The 19,213-nt window shown below is 35.6% G+C and overlaps 1 protein-coding gene across 4 annotated transcripts; it reads left to right on the forward strand.

Annotated features, from left to right (window-relative positions):
• The first annotated feature begins 482 nt into the window (after window positions 1-482).
• On the forward strand, window positions 483-15,141 carry LOC147079768 (RNA polymerase-associated protein CTR9 homolog). Of its 4 annotated transcripts, none has more exons than XR_015070277.1 (6): window positions 483-3,302; window positions 4,303-4,537; window positions 4,765-8,446; window positions 8,883-9,295; window positions 12,872-12,946; window positions 14,619-15,141. XR_015070277.1 is itself a non-coding variant. In XM_085943829.1 (6 exons), the coding sequence occupies exons 1-2, from the start codon at window positions 4,400-4,402 to the stop codon at window positions 4,906-4,908; spliced, it is 282 nt and encodes a 93-aa protein (XP_085799955.1). In that variant the 5' UTR covers window positions 483-4,399; the 3' UTR covers window positions 4,909-5,000; window positions 8,277-8,446; window positions 8,883-9,295; window positions 12,872-12,946; window positions 14,619-15,139. The 4 variants fall into 4 exon arrangements, 3 of the variants coding, with proteins under 3 accessions (XP_085799955.1, XP_085799946.1, XP_085799962.1); XM_085943829.1 differs by having other exon boundaries at window positions 483-4,537; window positions 4,765-5,000; window positions 8,277-8,446; window positions 14,619-15,139; XM_085943820.1 differs by having other exon boundaries at window positions 483-4,537.
• The last annotated feature ends 4,072 nt before the right edge of the window (window positions 15,142-19,213 follow it).

Consider the following 19,213-nt stretch of genomic DNA (forward strand, 5'->3'; position numbering starts at 1 on the left):
CCTACCTACCTACCTGTTTTCCATATGTGTACCAATCTAACATATTCGTGCTTCAATTTGACAAGCACCTGTATGTATTTTTATAGATGTGTCGTCAAAATATCCTTTGCGAAGCTCTTCACAACAGTTAAAGCTGTCTCAAAAAACAATTCTCACCACTCCAATGTCACATAGTATAACATTTTATACATATTATTTATTTGAAATATTGAAGGCTTTCAGTGTATCGTTAGATCTCCTGCGTGCATAAATGTTTCGTTTGTACCTACATTAATTTATGGCGAGCAAGCTGATATTCAACGCTAAATCTCAATTTTACTACTTTCAATATCAAGACAACCAATAAACAAAATTATGAGTAGGTAGGTACCTATTTATTATTCGTTTTATCGTTTCAAATGACGGCGTATAAATAAAATAAATTTAAAATATTGTTTTTCGGCCGGCAATATTAATAATATAGTCTATGAATATATCTTAACATGCCTGTTGTCTTTGTCTACGGAGGTGTACAGGCTAACGTCAAAAGTCAAAATCATCTGTCACTCCTGTCAGTTGTCACCGCCAAAAATAATAACAATATTTCATTTTTGTTTTGTAGTCAAAAGTGGAACTGGATATTGCCCTCCCTAGAATTTTCCCAGCACATAGGTAACTGTATGATACCACTGTCACGATAACATCATTACCCTATGTCGTTGGATGTGCCATAATCCACCAGGACCTGAGCCACGTGCGCTCCACGAAGATAACTAGGTAGGACGCCGTTTGAACTGAGAGTATCTTACGATATGATAACACCGACATAAGACTTGATGTAGATCTGGATTCAGCTGACGATCTTAAAAACTGCATCACGTGAGAGGCGATCTTCCTATTTTTTTTAGCTTCACAGAATTATTTCGTTCTAGTCACCCTAGCATTTTGAACATAATACACCGAGTTGAGTCCTATTTAATTGAGCCTTTTCAGCGATTAGGAATGCAGTATATGTATGAATATAATAGTTACCTATATTATAATATAAGTAGGTACCTATATTTAATTTGATTTTTTACGGCGTATTGAAAATCTATCCACCTTATAGACCAGGGGTGGGCAAATTGCGGCCCGCGGGCCGCATGTGGCCCGCCGGGTATTTTTTTGCGGCCCGCCATCATTAATTGTACTTCCGATTACGAATAACTTTTTTATATATTTTTTAAAAAATATTGACAATAGATTAAAATTTGAAGAATTTGTTGTTTTGTAAATGTATTATCTCAGTACGTCTTCCTTGCATCTCGTCTACACTATGTAACCACTATTTTCTATGTTGAACATTGTGACACATTTAAATACTTTTAACTCCGCGTTGGAAGGAAACAAAATATATGCCCATGATATGGTAAAAAGTTTGAATGGATTTCAATTAAAACTCAAGTTATTCCTTCGACAAATATCGAATAACAACGTGGACCACTTTCCAACTTTGAAGTTGCTGAATATACCAGAATATAAATTTGAAGAATATGGTAAAATTATTAAAGCTCTGAATGACAATTTTTCACAAAGATTTTTTGGTGAGCTACAACTTGCGATTATTGATCTGCAGTGTGACACTGATTTAAGAGAATTGCATCGTCGTGAAGAAATCTCCAATTTTTATAATGCCCTTAATTCAGACAAATTCGACCAACTTAAAGATTATGCAAGAAAAATGTTCGTTATTTTTGGATCAACCTATATATGTGAACAAACATTTTCGATCATGGACCTCAATAAAAATCCTTGACGGTCAAATATCTCCGATGCCCATTTACAAGCAGTTTTGAGAATATCAACTACAAAATTAACACCTGAATTAAAAAAAAAAAAAAATTCTTCTCATTAATTTCATTACAACATTTTCACAACAACATTAAAACAGTTTCATTCTTCTCATTAATTTTTTGTAATGTTTATTTTTCGTGATAATAAATAGTGTATATCTAAAAATGATATTTTACTTGCGGCCCGCCGCTCATTTTGAATTCTTGAATTTGGCCCTCCATCCAAAAAGTTTGCCCCCCCCCTGTTATAGACATAGGTACATACGACAATTTTAAATATTATATTTCTCCTGAAATGTTATAGTTCTGTTTATCGCTGCTCTGTTTTGTCACCGTTTTATTTCTTAATGTTCTGTTTATTCATGGAACCATTTAAGAGTGATCTCTTCGGCAAGAGTTTATCATAAAATATAATATATGAAAGCGGAATAACGTCAATTTTTTTGTTGGTAAATAATATAATACCAGTTGGTATTATTTTTTAAGTCACGATTGAGAGTGGAAAAGGCATAAAACGTGCTAATCAACTCTTCTTTACTCCTACCCATGTGTTTTGTATGAAACGCAAACGTCGCAATCTAGAATTACATTCAAAGAATCATTTTTCCCGTGTTCTTGAAAATGAAGTGAATATTGTTCACCCTAGGTACCTACCTACTCACATTCCTCATGTCCCAATTTAGTAAAAAATGTAGGTCGGTACCTATCTCCATTTCTTTGATTAGATTTCTATAAACTTCATATTATGACCAGTTAAGATGCGTATCTTTTGATATGATGTCTTGATGCATAAACGTAATTGTATTGTCACCGGGAAAATATCGAATATTGGGGCTTGTTCCCTTCTACGATGAGAAATAGTAGGGTGAAATAGGTAGTAATTTAAATATGAGCAGAAATTGGAGCTTCGTCAATTTTACTAACTGCTGTTTTTGAGCCTTGTCCATTTAACCTGAGTTTTTAATCTAGTGGTGTTTCTTCTTGTATTCTGTACAAAACGGAGTCATTTTTCCCATGATATTATCTTAAGGTTGTTGAAAAAATGCACACATTTTTAGGCATATCAACGTCACTACAGTTGCATGCAGTGTTGCAGTCTGTGTAAAAAGGCAAACAAACAGTAAGCAAGATAATAGCGTTATTAGGCAAAAATACAGCAAATCGATAATAATTATGCTGTGTGTTATAATATGAATCATTATTTTTTACTGTTTTTTTAATGTGATCGTAAAAACTATAACGAAGTGATCGTATACTATTTTAAGCCTTCAACTTTCAAGTCGTATTTTTGATACAAATTTTATAAGCTTTATGAGATGCTATATGCGATTGCCAGTAAAGTTATGATTCTCAAAATTCATTATGAAGCTGAATAATACATACGTCTGTGGGCAGCTTTGCACGTGCGATCATCATGCGATGCACATTTTACCCAACATGTACCGATGCTGGACCGGGGACACCGTAGCAAATACCTGCTCCTGCATAAGTGTGAGTAGATAAAAGTGGGTGTATTATTATTATAATAAATATTATGAAGTTATCTTGTCGGTCGGCTGTAAATTCATGTCCCATGACCCGCCGGTTTAGTTTATTAGTTAGTTTGCCAGTAAGTGATCAAATATGACTGTTATCTATCACCTTAAGTTTTAAATTATATTAATTTGTTAATACATACTAAAATAATTTATAATATCTTGAATGATAATAACAAAAGGTATGTGCTATTTCAGTTAATTAAATCAATATTAATTTGTATTACCTAAATATTAATTGTAAAGTACTAGTTGTGGATAGTTGAATTTCACGTTAGTAAAATAATTTTGATAAATAATATTAGGTATTATGATGAATGAGGTGGTATATTTATTGAAATATAAATTCAGTACATTGATATTTGAAGACAAACTAGAAGTGAAACAATTAGGACCTCACCAACCTAGTGATTTAGTTATTGTGTATTAACTAATCAAAACAAAAAAAACATTGAACTCCGAACGGTTTACCAAAAAAAACATGGTTGACGGCGAATGTATCCTTGAAAAGACTATTTTGTTTTCTTTGTAGCAATAAGATTCTTTCGAACACAGAAGGCATATGAGGATGAAGTAATAGCTACGAAAGATATGTTTTCTACGCATTGATTAATTTTGATTAGGTAGGTGCTTATTAGATATTTCACGCCATCTGACCCCACTTACTAAAAGATGCTAGAGCCGCCACTGGTTGCAGCATTAAATTCCGCGTTTCAAGGCCCTGTTCGCGGCGGCATTTTCCGCAAAATCCGTAAAACTGTCCCCCGGGCTGCAACGGATTAAATCTGAAATTCGAGACCCCGACCACACACTCTGGCTCGTCGGCCTCCATCTACTGTCCAAATTTTGTCGAAATCCGACTGCGCGTGTGGATTTGTATAAAGAAAAACCGATACGACGGCACAAACATTCAAATATATTTTCGAAATTATAGTATAGATTTGTATCCTATACAGGTGAGGTACGTAAACAAAAAAAACTGATGACTTCATCAAGATCTCGGATGCAGGCCGCACTGCCAACATCTATTATGCTAATTCGGAGGAAGATCAGATGCGGTGCCTGGACATGCTCGCCGCATACTGCGTGCAGGAAGCTAATCATGAAAATAGTATAAACAAGAAACAGGATCTGTTCACGAAAGCCACAATCCTATACACCACTGCCGAGAAAACCATCATGTACGATGATGTAAGATAACACACTTTCATTACCTGTTTTATTCAACCTAGTCAAATTTTGTTCAAATTTATTTAAAGTATATATAATAATATGTAGTGAACTTTACAATTTACAAGTTCAACCCATTCACAACATGACATAGAAAAACGAAATGAAAACAACTGATTTTTCATTATACAACAGCCAAATTTACTTTACCGGCGAAAATGCTGTACATCTGCATTTTTTTTTTGCAGAATCATCTTTTGGGCCGAGCATACTTATGCTTGTTGGATGGTGATAAAGTGGTGGACGGTGGATGCGTAATTCAATTTTGTGTTGAATCAATCTCCCAACAACATCCCCTCGCTGTTGTGGAAAGTGTGCATCGCTTTCAATAAAAAAGACTACCTCAGGGCTCTCGGCTTCTACAAGGAAACTCTGAGAACCAACCCTTTTGCTTTATGATGCTAAATAATCAGAATAAAGCAAGGTTTGGGATACATTGTTTTAAATATTTATCACAGCAAACATCAATCTGTGAAATGAGAATATACTCATCTCTCCGTTACAATGAATATCTGGAATTTTTCAAAATTGGGTTTACATATTTCATCAAAGATTCATCTTTCCACGCGTACACCAGTTGTACACTAATTAATTGACCATTCGATATAATTAGCATGTTATTTAAATGCGGTAATTAAATAGTAATTAAATGCTCCGCGTCCAACCAGTTGATTCTCATGTTTTGTTGACTTACGAATGAATGCAATGGCTAAATTGCACTTAATGAAGTGCAATTTTGCATTATCTATCTTATATTCAAATTCTAAATAGTCATGACTCTGGATGACTCTTTATAAAAAATTGTCAAAGGTACTTCCTTTCTCACTTGGATCACTTTTATATCCTCCCATAAAACTTTATCACCATCTGTATTCACATTAAAATTCGTCCCCATAGCAGTCGACAACGTGAAAAGGTTGAAGAATGATGAGGTCAAACAGTTCATGGACAGTGTATGGGTTGCCATTCTTTTTTGCCATTTGAATCACAGGAGTCTATTGGGCCGGAATATAAATTACACCAGATTTCAGATGCCTTTTTTTCTGTTGCTACATGTTGATACATAGAATCATCCTCGTTTTGTGTGTGACCCACAACCAAGTATTCGTGGGTAATAGTCTTTATGTCCAAGTTTCCTACAGCATATAGATCAGGGGTGGCCACACTTGTTTTCTAGGATCGACTAGTTGAAAAAATTATTTATGGCGATCGACTGATATCACTTTCAAATATGTATTTTGAAAACAGATATTTTATACATATAAAAAATAACGATACAGAAACATCGAATTAATGACTAATATAGGTACTTAAGTAATATTATTATGTCTTTCACTTCTAAAAAAATTAAGTAGGTACACATTAACTGTAATTTCGACATAATTACACAATTCACCTGTATATTGAATATTAGAAATTTTGTAGTAGCCAAGATGCAACCCTTCGCCAGGAAACATACTTAAAATAAAGTGTATAACAATATGAATTATCATTTAATTACATTAATAATCATATCACATCAAATTGCATCGCACAGCCATGTATTTTAAAATTTAAATATCCCTTGAGGAAAATAGCGCTCCCCTCAGGCTACGGCCCTGTCAGACCCCCTCTTGTAGGAGCCATGCCTGCTGGTGTATAATGCAATGATAACTGATAAAAGTGGGTTCTGTTGCCCCATTTTTACATAAAGTAATAAACCCAACATGATTCCCAACCATAGCAGGAACTCCATCAGTCGTTACCGATACTAGTTTATGAATAGGAAATCGAGTACGATTAATATTCTACTTAAATGCATTAAATATCGATAAATATTGATATTTTCTCTTTTGGATCGTTCCTCCATTAGTAAAACTGTTAATAATTCTTCTGAAGCAAACACGTCTTTAAAAACCAATCGAATAAAAACGCATAGTTGTGCAATATCCGTGTTATCTACCGACTTGTTAAATTGCAAGGATAGGAATTTACATTATTTATTTTATTAATGTTTTCCTGTAGAATTTCTTCCAAGTTCTCATCACTTGTGTTCTTGGCATGAGTGTATTTCTTGATAATGATATGTAAGAGAAGAGATAAGAACTAGCGGATTTTAAGAGCTGGAACATCGAGTAGTTTTGACTCGTTTGAACAAGAAATAGTACAATATTATTATTCTGTCCGCGATCGACCAAAAATACCTTCGTGATCGACCGGCCGATCAACGCACTGGCCATCATTATGTCTTTGCCACTATTTTCTTTTAGGTACATCCAAACGCAAGAACTAATTTCGTTGGCACCTCTATTAGCCAAAGCTTCATTCCAAATATAGCATTCACCCTTTTTGTTAATTATATTGAATATTGTAAAATTAAAACAATTTAATTTTCTTTTATAGTAAAACGCCGTTACATCACCACAGGGAACTTGGAGTACGGCGTGTAGATCAAAGCATGCTAGGTACTATTGAATCCACAGACTTGGCGGCAATGATGTCACGGGATTTTTCATCACCAGCCATTTGCTTATTTTGTAAATGAGTTTGATACTCATTTCCAACTCCTTTTGCTTATCAGTGTCAGCATTCTTGAACCCTTCACAGAGTGTGCACTGATCATTCTTTCGTGAGAAAAATGACAGGTTAAATTCCTCGTTAAATATTATTGCATAAGTGTAATGCTTTGCAATGACACGGTTTTCAGCTCTTTGCTTTTCCTTATACATCCTATACATTTCTGCTAGTGTTAAAATTCCATCCAAGAATTGCTTGGAAGTGTTAGAACTTTGGTAGTGAGAATCTATATGCGGAAATGAATTTATATGCTCCCTTATGGCAGATTTTATATCTGGGGGAAGTTTTTTGCATGATTTTGGTGAACGCCTTGCTCTTCAGCGTCCAATGTCTAATGTTTTCATAAAGAATGTCTTGCATAATTTTATCATGTTACCGTCCCATGTCAATTGGTATGACAAATTTGGTTTTCGGTTGGGCACACCTTCCTTTATGCGCCTATATTTTGGTAAGACGCCTTTTTGGTAAGTGTCTTTGACACACTTAGTTGCGATGATCTTACCTGACATGGTTACATGCTGTTTACCAAAATTTACGTTCTTTTTTTACAATATTTCCATATTCTGGCAAAGCTCTACCATGTATCGTCCTCTGAACACCATTTTTCTTTGATAATAACGATCATATTGCAATATAAATATAAATGAATTATACAGTTCCGTGCGCTCACCAACCGACAGTTAAGATATTGTGCGCGATTTTTCCCGCGTAACAGTTACTTCATAGACTAAAAACAATGCAACTGCACTTATGGTTCATTTTCACTCAACATTACCCATTGACTTGAGTGAAAAAAGAACATATCGCGACATGTGTTGTTAAAATTGAATAGGAGTGACTAGAAGTAGTGGTGTTTTTACACTACAATTATGTGAATCCTACGGAAATTTTTGCATTTAAAACAGGAAATCACAATTTTAGCACTTATGGTTGTTTTGAACTGGATGGGCGCTATATTTCACAAAACGACTTTTTATCTTATTTTCCTTATAGGTGACAAATGCCACTTCAAAAAAAACGGATGAAGACGAAACAAATAGAGGACAGGGTACAACGAATGTATTTTTAAATGATCCTAAGTAATAGTTTCTAAAGTAAAGCCATTATTTTTAATCCATTGTCTTGTTTTCTTTCACATTAATAGGTTCCCATGAGTGTTAAGACAGAGTAAAGAAGTACAGGAGTTCTCGGCAAGTCACTTTTGCCGATGCTGGTACCTGGACCAATGACGAGGGTCCACCAGCTAAAAAGAAAAACAGAAAATCATTTCCTGCCTTCAAACTACCTTCGTCGCCGCCCTCCTCCTCGCAGAGGGTAAATACAATGAATATCAACGGCAGGAAATTAAATTTTACTGTATATTTCGACGGTGATAACATTTGGGTACATTATGACTAGGAAATCCAATCCCGAGCCAAAATTTTGATCCTGGGATTTCGGGATTACAATTTGACGATCCCGGGAAAGAAAAACCGAAAAATTGTAAAAGTGTAAATTAGTTATCATTATGGAGAAAACAGTAAGACTTATTCCTACTTACCTTTATAGTACCTATATTTCACAAAACGGCTTTTTATCTTATTTACCTTATAGGTGACGAATTCTACTACAAAAAAAACAGATGAAGACGAAACAAATAGAGGACAGGGTACAACGAATGTATTTTTAAATAATCCTAAGTAATAGTTTCTAAAATAAATTATTTTTAATTTTATTTTTAATCGATTGTCTTGTTTTCTTTTACATTAAGAGGGCTCGCACATCAGAACTCGCCGCATGCGTCTTACGACGAATTCGTCGATGTGACGTCATCGTAAACCAAGAAACAAACGTTATCAAATGGAGCTTCGCAGATTGGCCAATACAACTGCGACGCTGCAACATGCGTCGAATTGCGTTTGCTAGAGCCTGCATGTCGATATCTAAAAATATCGACTCCACGCAAGCACAGAGCCGCACAATCGGCCATTTCTCTCCAGACTGTCGCCGCATTTGACGTTTCCCTATCGACAAAAATGGCAGACGAAAGAAGCAACATTTCATTCGTGCAGGAAATCGAAAAACACCGATGCATATTATATGATTATAAACGGCGAGATCACTCCAATAGAAATGTGATCGAAAAGGCGTGGACCGAAATCGCTAATCATTTCAATATTACCGGTAAGTCAAACCAATTATCTACTTTACTTTGTGTAGGGACCGCATGAAATGATATTACATATTATGACCATAATTGCAAAGATAAGTACGTTATCGTTATGGTTATTAATCAAACATGTCTTCAGCAATCGGTGTACCCGCGTGTTCCAAGGAATTTGATATAATTCACGCTATTTTTACCCACGTGTTTAAAGGAATTTGTATACACAAGTATGTAGCCGGTAGTGTGTATAATATTCGATAGTGAATGCAGATTAGGTACTTGGATTCATAACAATGTGACACCATATATTATTATATCTACATTATTATTTTCTTTTATAACCTTTCAGCGTATATACTATTAATGTACAATCTTCTTCCACGGCGCTACATCCCGGGGTGGGATTTGGCCTCCTCCACAACCGCTCTCCACTCACTCCCGTCTCTCGCCACACTTCTCCAGTTACCGGGTCTTCCTATATGAAGCCAGTCCACTTCTACGGCGTCAGCCAATCTCCTTCTTGGACGGCCTCTGGGTCTCTTCCGTTGGGGTAGCCACTTTGTCATGATCCTTGGCGCTCTAACTTCAGGCATTCTCTCCACATGTCCCGCCCATCGTAGTCTTTGGGACTTACAGTATCTTATGATTGTTTGCTGTTAAATCAGCTCTTCCAACTCGTGGTTCATTTTTATTCTGTAGTTCCCATTTTCCAACGTGGGTCCAAAGATTTTGCGGAGTATTTTGCGCTCGAAGAGAGCTAATTTGTTTTCCTCGTTTTGAGTTAAGCACCAAGTCTCACAGCCATAAATGACCACTGGCCTTATAATTGTTTTATAAATTAGAAGTTTACTTCTTCGGCCTAGAATTTTCGACCCCACCAGTCGCTTGCAGGCATGCCAGCATTTATTCCCGGAGATAAAGCGGATTTTTATCTCCTCTGCTGTCTTATTTTGGGTATTTAGGCTGGATCCGAGATACGTGAACTTGTCCACCCCTTCATATGCATGCTGTCCTATGTCTATATTCTGCAGCGGTACCTGATCGCGTGTGCTGACCATATACTTAGTTTTTGACTGGTTTATATGCAGCCCAGCGTTTTCTGCTGCTATTTTCATAGTGCCACCATGGTCGATCATCCTCTGTTTGGATCTGCTTGTAATTACTATGTCGTCAGCATAAGCGCACATCTGCGTTGTATTGTTATCTACCCATTCTCTTATGTTGGTTTCACGAGCTATGGATTCCACCACAAGGTTAAATACCATAGTGGATAGCGCATCCCCTTGTCTCACACCTGATTCGATTTTGAAGCTTTCAGTTTGCTCATTTTGCACACGGTAAAATTTGCAAACGATAACCTTAAATCACAATAAACGTAATCACAGTAAACACACAAACTTTATGGTTGAATTCGATGGAAAAGGTTTGACAAAACGATAATATTAAATTTACTTATTAAATCATGCAACTTTCTTGCCGCAGTATGGGATTGTTGATGAAATGCGTTTGCAGTTCATCTCTTAATGCATAAGCTGTTTTATTAATAACTACTTCTGCATCAGTTTCCGGCACATCTACACATGTAGACTTGGAACACTGCAGGTGTTGTGAATTTGCCTTCATTGATTCTGATGAAATTGTGCAGAACACAGGCAGCTTTAATTATAGAAACAACAACTGTCTCTTGACACCTTATTGGTGTATCTAAAATTGAAAATTTCGCACATAATATGCCAAAAGCACATTCTACGCTTTCCCTCCCTCGAGACAATCGGTAGTTAAACACCCTCCGATCATTCGTCAGGACCCTTTGAGGGAATGGCCTCATGATGTTTTTTTTTTAAAGGGAATGCCTCATCCCCTACAAAATAATACAGAAAAGGATTTTCTGGATTACCATTTGGTAATCGGGTGGCATTCGGTATGTCCAACCGATCTCTTTCCAACCACGTACCGAGTTAGGATGACCGAAACACTGCACCGTCACTGTTCCGTCCAATGTCTCCCACATCGATTGTTATAAACAAATTGTCTGCATCGGCACTGGCCATGAGGACGACAGAGAAAAAGCCTTTGTAATTAAAATTGCTGGACCCGCTATTGTAGAATTTTTTGATACGCACATGTTTCCCATCCACTGAACCGATGCAGTTGGGTAAATCCCACAGCTCGTAATACCGCTTGGCAATGGATTCCCACATTCCTCTGTTGGGAATGGGCATATATTCCGGTTGAAGGCATTCCCAAATTGCGTTGGTACAATCCTTAACAATGATCCCAATACTGTTGTCTCCTCTCATAAATATGTGGGATAATGCCTTAAAACTTAAACCGGTCGCCAAATATCTGCAAAATACAATTTTATTACATTTTCATAAAAATATGCAATATTTTCATATCAGGATGTGCTTGACATTCAATGAATTGTAAACAGAGTATGTACTATATTCAACATGCACAATGTCAGTGGTAAGACAATAAATTTATTAAGGAAATGTAATTTTAAATAGATAAAGACAACATTCTGTGATATAAGTCATAAGTTACGAAATATCTAGGTAATTATAAACATGGTGCAGTAGATAATTATTGTATGTATCACTATACATAATAAAATGACTTTTATTCTTTATCTAAAACCCAATCTGTTGGTTACACTTAATATTAATAATCTTACCTTAAGGTAATCAGCAGTTTTTCTTCTGGTTTGATGGCTTTCCTAAAATGCGTGTTATTTTTGGTTAACTGGGGTTCAACTAACTTCAACAGAACCTTGAAACAGTTCGGACTCATTCTATAGCAATTTTGGAATCTATCCGGATGCTGGATGAGTTCTGCTGCTATAAAGGATGCACTGTGTATCGATATATGCCTAATTGACGGATGAATCCAATATTTTCGCCTTCTACTTAAATGTCTGCGGTACCAATACATAATAATCGCTGTTTCCGCGTCTGATGACATATTTGCATAATGCGTTGTCTAGCTAGAGTATAATATTTTGACGTTTCGGGGTACGCGCGAATGCGGCAGCGGCGAATGTCGAATGTCGATGTGCTAGGCAGATGTGCGAGGTTGTATCATGCAACATTCGCCGGCGGCTCGGAAGTTTTGATTTATGGCCGTCAGGCACACAAGGCGAGTTGTGATGTGCGAGCCGGCTTATAGACTCCCAAGACTGGCAAAGACAGAGTCAAAGAGCACAGGAGTTTGAGGAGCACACCAGTCACTTTTTCCAATGCCAGTACCGGGACCGATGACGAGGTTCCAGCAGTTATAAAATACAGGACATAATTTTCCTATTTTAAATTACTTTCGTCCCCGCCCACCTTCTCGCAAAGAAATGCAATCGAGGTAAATACAATGAATATCAACGGCAGGAAATTAAATTTTACTGTATATTTCGACGGTGATAACATTTGGGCACATTATGACTAGGACGGATTATGACGGAATCCAATCCCGAGCGAATATCCGCGAACATAATATTCACTTATTCATTATCATCATTATAATTTAAACGAGTATGCGTCGTAAAGTTGGACATCGAAAGTTGTCGACAAATAATAATCGTAAATATTCTACTGTTTCAGATGAAGATTCTAAATCTAATGCACCTATATTTAAAAGATAAACACCTGCATTTGAGAGAAAGACAAGCATTAAAGGTAAGTCCTATTTTATATTTATCATTATTATTTTTTTTTTTTACACATTACATATTATTTACATATTACATTATTTTTATATTTACCATTATTAATTAACAAGGTATTTACTTGGTAGAATAATCGACATACTGTAGCTTCTCAAACAATATTATTATGGAATTCATGGTTCGACGGTTATTATCCAGATACCTATGTATTGTAAAAAAAATCGAACCAAGACAAGAATTAATGTTCAATGGACAATTACAGTTTACTGCAAATTGAATTTTGATATTTCTTTTTTTTTATAAATGATAATCCTGATTAAATTTGCCATCGATGAGTTTTTGTAAAAATAAGTAGACATATTTTGCATAGTAATTTAATCAAAAATTCAATACCTACCTAATACAAACTTGACATTTTAACAAAGATGTTGATAAAAACCTTTTAATGAAATGAAGCAAAAGAAAGGACCTCTGCAGGCTTATTCTAACATATTATCACTTAACATCGAAAAAGAGTTAATTGTGATAGATATATCACAATTAACACTTCACGTATTCTGGCGGTTAATTGTGTAAAAAAGTTAGCCCTCTGAACTGTCAAAAGGTGATACAATTTAACTGCGGCTCTGTTTAGCGTGCTAACATGAGAACAAGACAGAGTACGTCAACTTTACATATTGAGATGCAAGATGTTTAAAAAAATAATTACGACAACATCTCCATGTCCAGCTGATATGACTAGCAAAATTGTAGGTTATGTGTTGACTGTTTGAGGTTTAAAGGTTTAATGTTTATTGAAAAAACTTTGCGCATTTCAACGTTCGGGAGCCAAAACCATATGGCGTGACTAATAAAATTGTAGGTTATGTTGATATTTCAATACTAAATTCTTGTGTTCGGGCCAGCGCCATCTTTAGTATAGTAATAGAGTCGGCTGTGGTTCGACGCATTACCGATTCAGCGCCAGTTCAGCTTTATCCGCTCGTGTTCAGTCTTATCTGCTTGGGTTCAGCCGTACGAACATATCTGAATTGGACAGACATGTCTACCAAGAATTATTAAAGACAGCCGTCGGTAACCGTTTTATCACGTTTAGTGTAAAGAATTCCTAACGTGCTAATTTTGACCAATGACAATAACAGAAACGTGCTAAAGTGATAACTGTTAAGAATAGACCTGTTGGTCTACTGACTAATCCAAGCTGTAGTAAAAAATAGTCAAAGAATATTCGTTTATAAATTATGCCATTAAACCATACATAATTTTAAATATTTTATAGATAGAAGAATATTTTGTATTGATTATGGTTTTGTCTAGGCAGGGCTTAATGAATTTTGAAAAACTAACCAACACCACCTATCTTAATTCAACGATGGCAAAGTGTACACTATTTTTGTTGGATCGCCCATAGTGTCCTATTATGGTTTGGTTAGGCGGGGTTCAATTGCATTTTAAAAACTAACCAGCGCCATCAATGAAAAGAAATATGTATGACTGACAAAGTTTAGTGTGCACTATTTATGTTTAATCTTAACAGCCTACCTCCACCCCCCGCCACTGATAGATACTAAAATTTCAACTGGCGATTGTTCCAGAACAACACATCACACAAAATCTCTAATGCCCGCCTCTTGTCACAGACATTCTTTTTTTATTTAATGAGAATTTTGTCTGTTTCACAGGTAACACACCATGTTTCAGAAGCATTTGAGGATCCACTATCCTTCGACCAAAATAGCCTGCGATAAGTGACTCTCCGGGCACATATGCTGCTAACTGCTACACTAATAAAATTTTCGCCGAGGGAGTATCTTTTCATCCATTCATCCATAAACGGAATAGATGCTAAGATGGGGTCTCAAGATTTGAACTATATCTATAATTCGATGGTGTTTTGGCCAATTTTAGTGTAACTCTCAAAATTGAAATTGTTCAGGAGAGAGTAAAAACTGTTTTTATCGGAAATATTCTATTATGAGGTATTAAAAAAATATAATTATGACGATTTTAATTATTGAAATATTTATTATTTACTAAAACATATGTACTTTAAACCAGTTTTACATAAAAAAATGTTTTAAATTAGAAAATGTGGGTTACATCAATTGGATGGTTCAGTTAGTGTCAATATCTCATTTTTATAGGAGATTCCTTATGGGACTTTATTTATCATAAACATAACATTTTGTTAAATATATTTTTAAATTACAAATAAAACAAATTTATAATTATTAACATATTTTTTTAATTGTTAAATAAGGAAGACAAATTCAAAAGAAATATAATTATGATATCTTAATAAAAGTCATATAGGTACCTTATAATTAAAAAGTAATGCTGTGTTTTACTAAAAGTTTTAAACAAGAATTATGTTATAAAAAATAAAGTATTATAGTTAGCGGCACACATGCTCAGCGTACGTCAAAATAGAGCTTTTATGCTATTTTCAAAGCATGATCCTGGACATTCCTTAAACGTTGTAGATAATCTATTTATATAATTTTGAAGCCTTATTATCCTTTATGTAACTCCGCCTATAGTAATAGGGAACGACTCTACCTACGCTATGGCCGTTCCCAAGCCCGGATAAAGGAGGAGGGTTCGTCGTAGGGCTAATCACCCAACACGGTAAAAAAACCCTGATTACGAACACCAAAACAACTGCCTTGGACCCCGGACTCCCCATTAACCAACGACCCAAGCAAAGAATTAAGGACAAACGATTATATATACAATGTGGCACATGGAACGTACGCACTATGTTGCAGCCGGGCAAGATGGAGGAGGTTGCAATTGAATTGCGCTGCAGAATATAGACATAGGACAGCATGCATATGAAGGGGTGGATAAGTTCACGTATCTCGGATCCAGCCTAAATACCCAAAATAAGACAGCAGAGGAGATAAAAATTCGCCTTATCTCCGGGAATAAATGCTGGCATGCCTGCAAGCGACTGGTGGGGTCGAAAATTCTAGGCCGAAGAAGTAAACTTCTAATTTATAAAACAATTATAAGGCCAGTGGTCACTTATGGTTGTGAGAGATTGAACAGCAAACAATCATAAGATACTGTAAGTCCCAAAGACTACGATGGGCGGGACATGCGGAGAGAATGCCTGAAGTTAGAGCGCCAAGGATCATGACGAAGTGGCTACCCCAACGGAAGAGACCCAGAGGCCGTCCAAGAAGGAGATGGGCTGACGCCAGAGAAGTGGACTGGCTTCATATAGGAAGACCCGGTAACTGGAGAAGTGTGGCGAGAGACCGGAGTGAGTGGAGAGCGGTTGTGGAGGAGGCCAAATCCCACCCCGGGATGTAGCGCCGTGGAAGAAGAAGAAGAAGATTATCCTTTATGTTTATTTTAAACATTTGATGACTTGTTTTCATGTACCGTTTAAAAAAAAAAAAAATCGGTTAAGTACATGTTCAAACACGCGCGTTAACATGATCTTACTCCCTACTTCATTTATCGTTTGTCAATTTATGGCTACGGCCGTATGTTGTAGCTTAGCCACTGGGAAATGCCAATAGAAATGGCGTATTTCAAAAAAATACTACCTTATTCTTAGGTCAATAATTATTATAAAGCAAACATTATTCGTAGAATGTTTATCACATTTGAATGGTAAAAGACATAGCTTATAATCAATATCTTTAAATGTGTAAATCTTGCCCATTTTTTGAATAATAAAATGCCTAATTCTTGTCAAATTTGGGATCACAGAGATTATCAATATAATTTTTTATTGTAAATATTTCATTATAATAATGTCGACATAAATTTTACTAATGGTTTTATAAATGCTTTTAAAAATTAATAAACATAAAAAATCTTAAGACCACTTCACATGGATGTACTGAAATATGACTATATTCTAAAACATTAGAGCGAGAGGTTTAAAAGAATACTATTTTATATAATAAAAATACTTGATGCAGTCATCAAATGTTTAAAATAAATATAAAGGATAATAAGGCTTCAATATTATGTAAATAGATTATCTACAACGTTTAAGGAATGTCCAGGATCATGCTTTGAAAATAGCATAAAAGCTCCATTTTGACGTACGCTGAGCAAGTATCCCCTTAAGTATCCATAGACTATTACATTATAAATTATTAGGTGGCTCATCTTCTTCGTCTGTTTCATTCAGTGGATCACCAACTGAACTGTGATGCTCTATTGTCAAAAATATTCTTCATGGTATCTGGATGGAATTATTTTATTTCGTACAAGTTTAGACAGATCTTTAAATTTGGCAGTTGAAATAGAAATTGGTGTTTCGTATAGGCATTGCAATACGGTTGGCTCAGATATTCGTCGGGAAGACCTTCCTCTAGCAAATGTAAAGGTACTTTTCTCCGCATTAGGGTTCAATGAATAAGAAAAAAGCATGTCGTCAGAGTCTTTGGAGAACCAGGCCTTTTTTGATCATCATCTGCTTTATTTAATTTGGGGAGAATTGAATTCTGGAGACTTTTATAGTCTTTAAAGTCTCCATGGTTCATTGTAATTACGTCGTATGGTTTGGGGTTGATTCTAGAATTAGTTATTAGTGTTGGCCATTCAGATGGGGCCCAAATAACTTGATTCATTAAATTATTCTCGATTGTTGCATGAATGGAGTCAAGAGGCATATAAGTGTGTCCAGGTTTAAGGTATATTATGCTGTTATTTACAATATTTTTTGCTGTTCTTAAAAACCAAATGATGCAGTCCAATACTTGGTGATTTTTATTCTGCCCGGGGCATGAATCACAGTACAGCGACACCGTGCTCACTGAACCCCTGTCATCCACTATGCCCATCCTGTTCCCCCCACAAATAACAATAACCATTTCTGGTCGCACTTTCATACACACAACATACTCTACTTTCAACACTCTCACGAACTGCTTCTATGTTTTGTGTTGAACGATTTGTTGAAGGACGGCCAGAGTGTATAAGATCACCAATTGATCCAGTCGCTGAATTTTTTAATTAAACTCTTCACAGTTTATGAAGTTAAATCACTATTCCGGCCACATTTATGCAAAATGGTCATGGAAAATTTCGACAAAAGAGTGCGTATGTGCCAGCAAAGCCGTGAAGGTCATTTACCCGATATGCTATTCTATACATAACCCTATACTGTATACTTTATGAATCAATAAAAAAATTACAAGGTTTAATAAAAAAAACTGTGTTTTTTATAAAAATTGCTTGCGTGAATTTTGGGACAACTTTAGAATAAGCACAAAATTACTCTATTTTTTATTGTCAGTGTTATGCCACAAAAACATGTTATAATAATAATCTCCTATATATATATATTATTATCCTACAGCTTTTTCCGTTTTGGCGAGCGATTGTGTGCCTTATTCGTCATGTCCGATTGGTTTAAAAAAAACAATCATTACCGAAACGTTCGTTTTTTGAACCTTTCGAGTACAGTGTGAGAGACACGGTTTTTCCTTATTTTTTAAAGCTTGCAATGTATTTGATGTTTCCCTATAGCTTTCCGACACGATACGTGACTTTATTGACCGCGCACTTGATTGAGAAAAAAATTCACTTACTTGCAACACTGGTTTAATAATATCATCCACATCAAACGATTTTATGTAATTAGTATAATTATTTATCATATTTAAATGCACGTGATTTAACGAAACTTATATACCTACACGTCATATATTGTATCAAAATGCCAGTGGTTACTATCGGTGATTACAAGCTGTTCTCCTAGACCTAGCAGCCTGAGGTGGTGTCAGATGACATTCTGAAAGCCAAAGTCCAGAATAGACTAGGCGTATGACTCCAAATTTATATTGGCAGTGACGACTCGCAAATTGTAAAACAGACAAATCAGCGAAATGTCAAACTATCTGAGATGAGTGAAAATCCATCCCGAAGGGAAAACTACGGCGCCATCTATACATACACAATTTTATTAAAATCCAACACCATGTCATTAAGATGCCAAGCAGTCTGCAAGACCTAGCGAGGCAGACTGGCGAGAGCCAGCTGTCTCAGCTAGTATGTATAAGTACTTAAACTGACACTAATTTAAATAAATAGCTGGCACTCATACAATATATATTGAAATAGTCAAACTCTATTTTATATAAGCAATCAAAACAATTAATACTAATTATGAATGAAGTATATTGAATTTGACATAATTGCTTCAGAGACCATCAGCCACACACAAAGATCACCTCATTTATTAGTTTATTTTATTTATATACCTAAGTGTTACCATTATAAAATAGCTAAGTATTAACTTAACAGTTTT

The sequence above is a fragment of the Rhyacophila brunnea genome, unplaced genomic scaffold (assembly GCF_057557595.1).
Source record: "Rhyacophila brunnea isolate RB1 unplaced genomic scaffold, BYU_Rbru_1.0 scaffold_1, whole genome shotgun sequence".
Taxonomy (NCBI): domain Eukaryota; kingdom Metazoa; phylum Arthropoda; class Insecta; order Trichoptera; family Rhyacophilidae; genus Rhyacophila; species Rhyacophila brunnea.

Coding starts and splice junctions, on each gene's coding strand:
- LOC147079768 (XM_085943820.1), top strand. CDS start 4,400: ATGCGGTGCCTGGACATGCTCGCCGCATACTGCGTGCAGGAAGCTAAT. Junction 4,538..4,764: donor AAACCATCATGTACGATGAT/GTAAGATAACAC, acceptor TTTTTTTTGCAG/AATCATCTTTTGGGCCGAGC.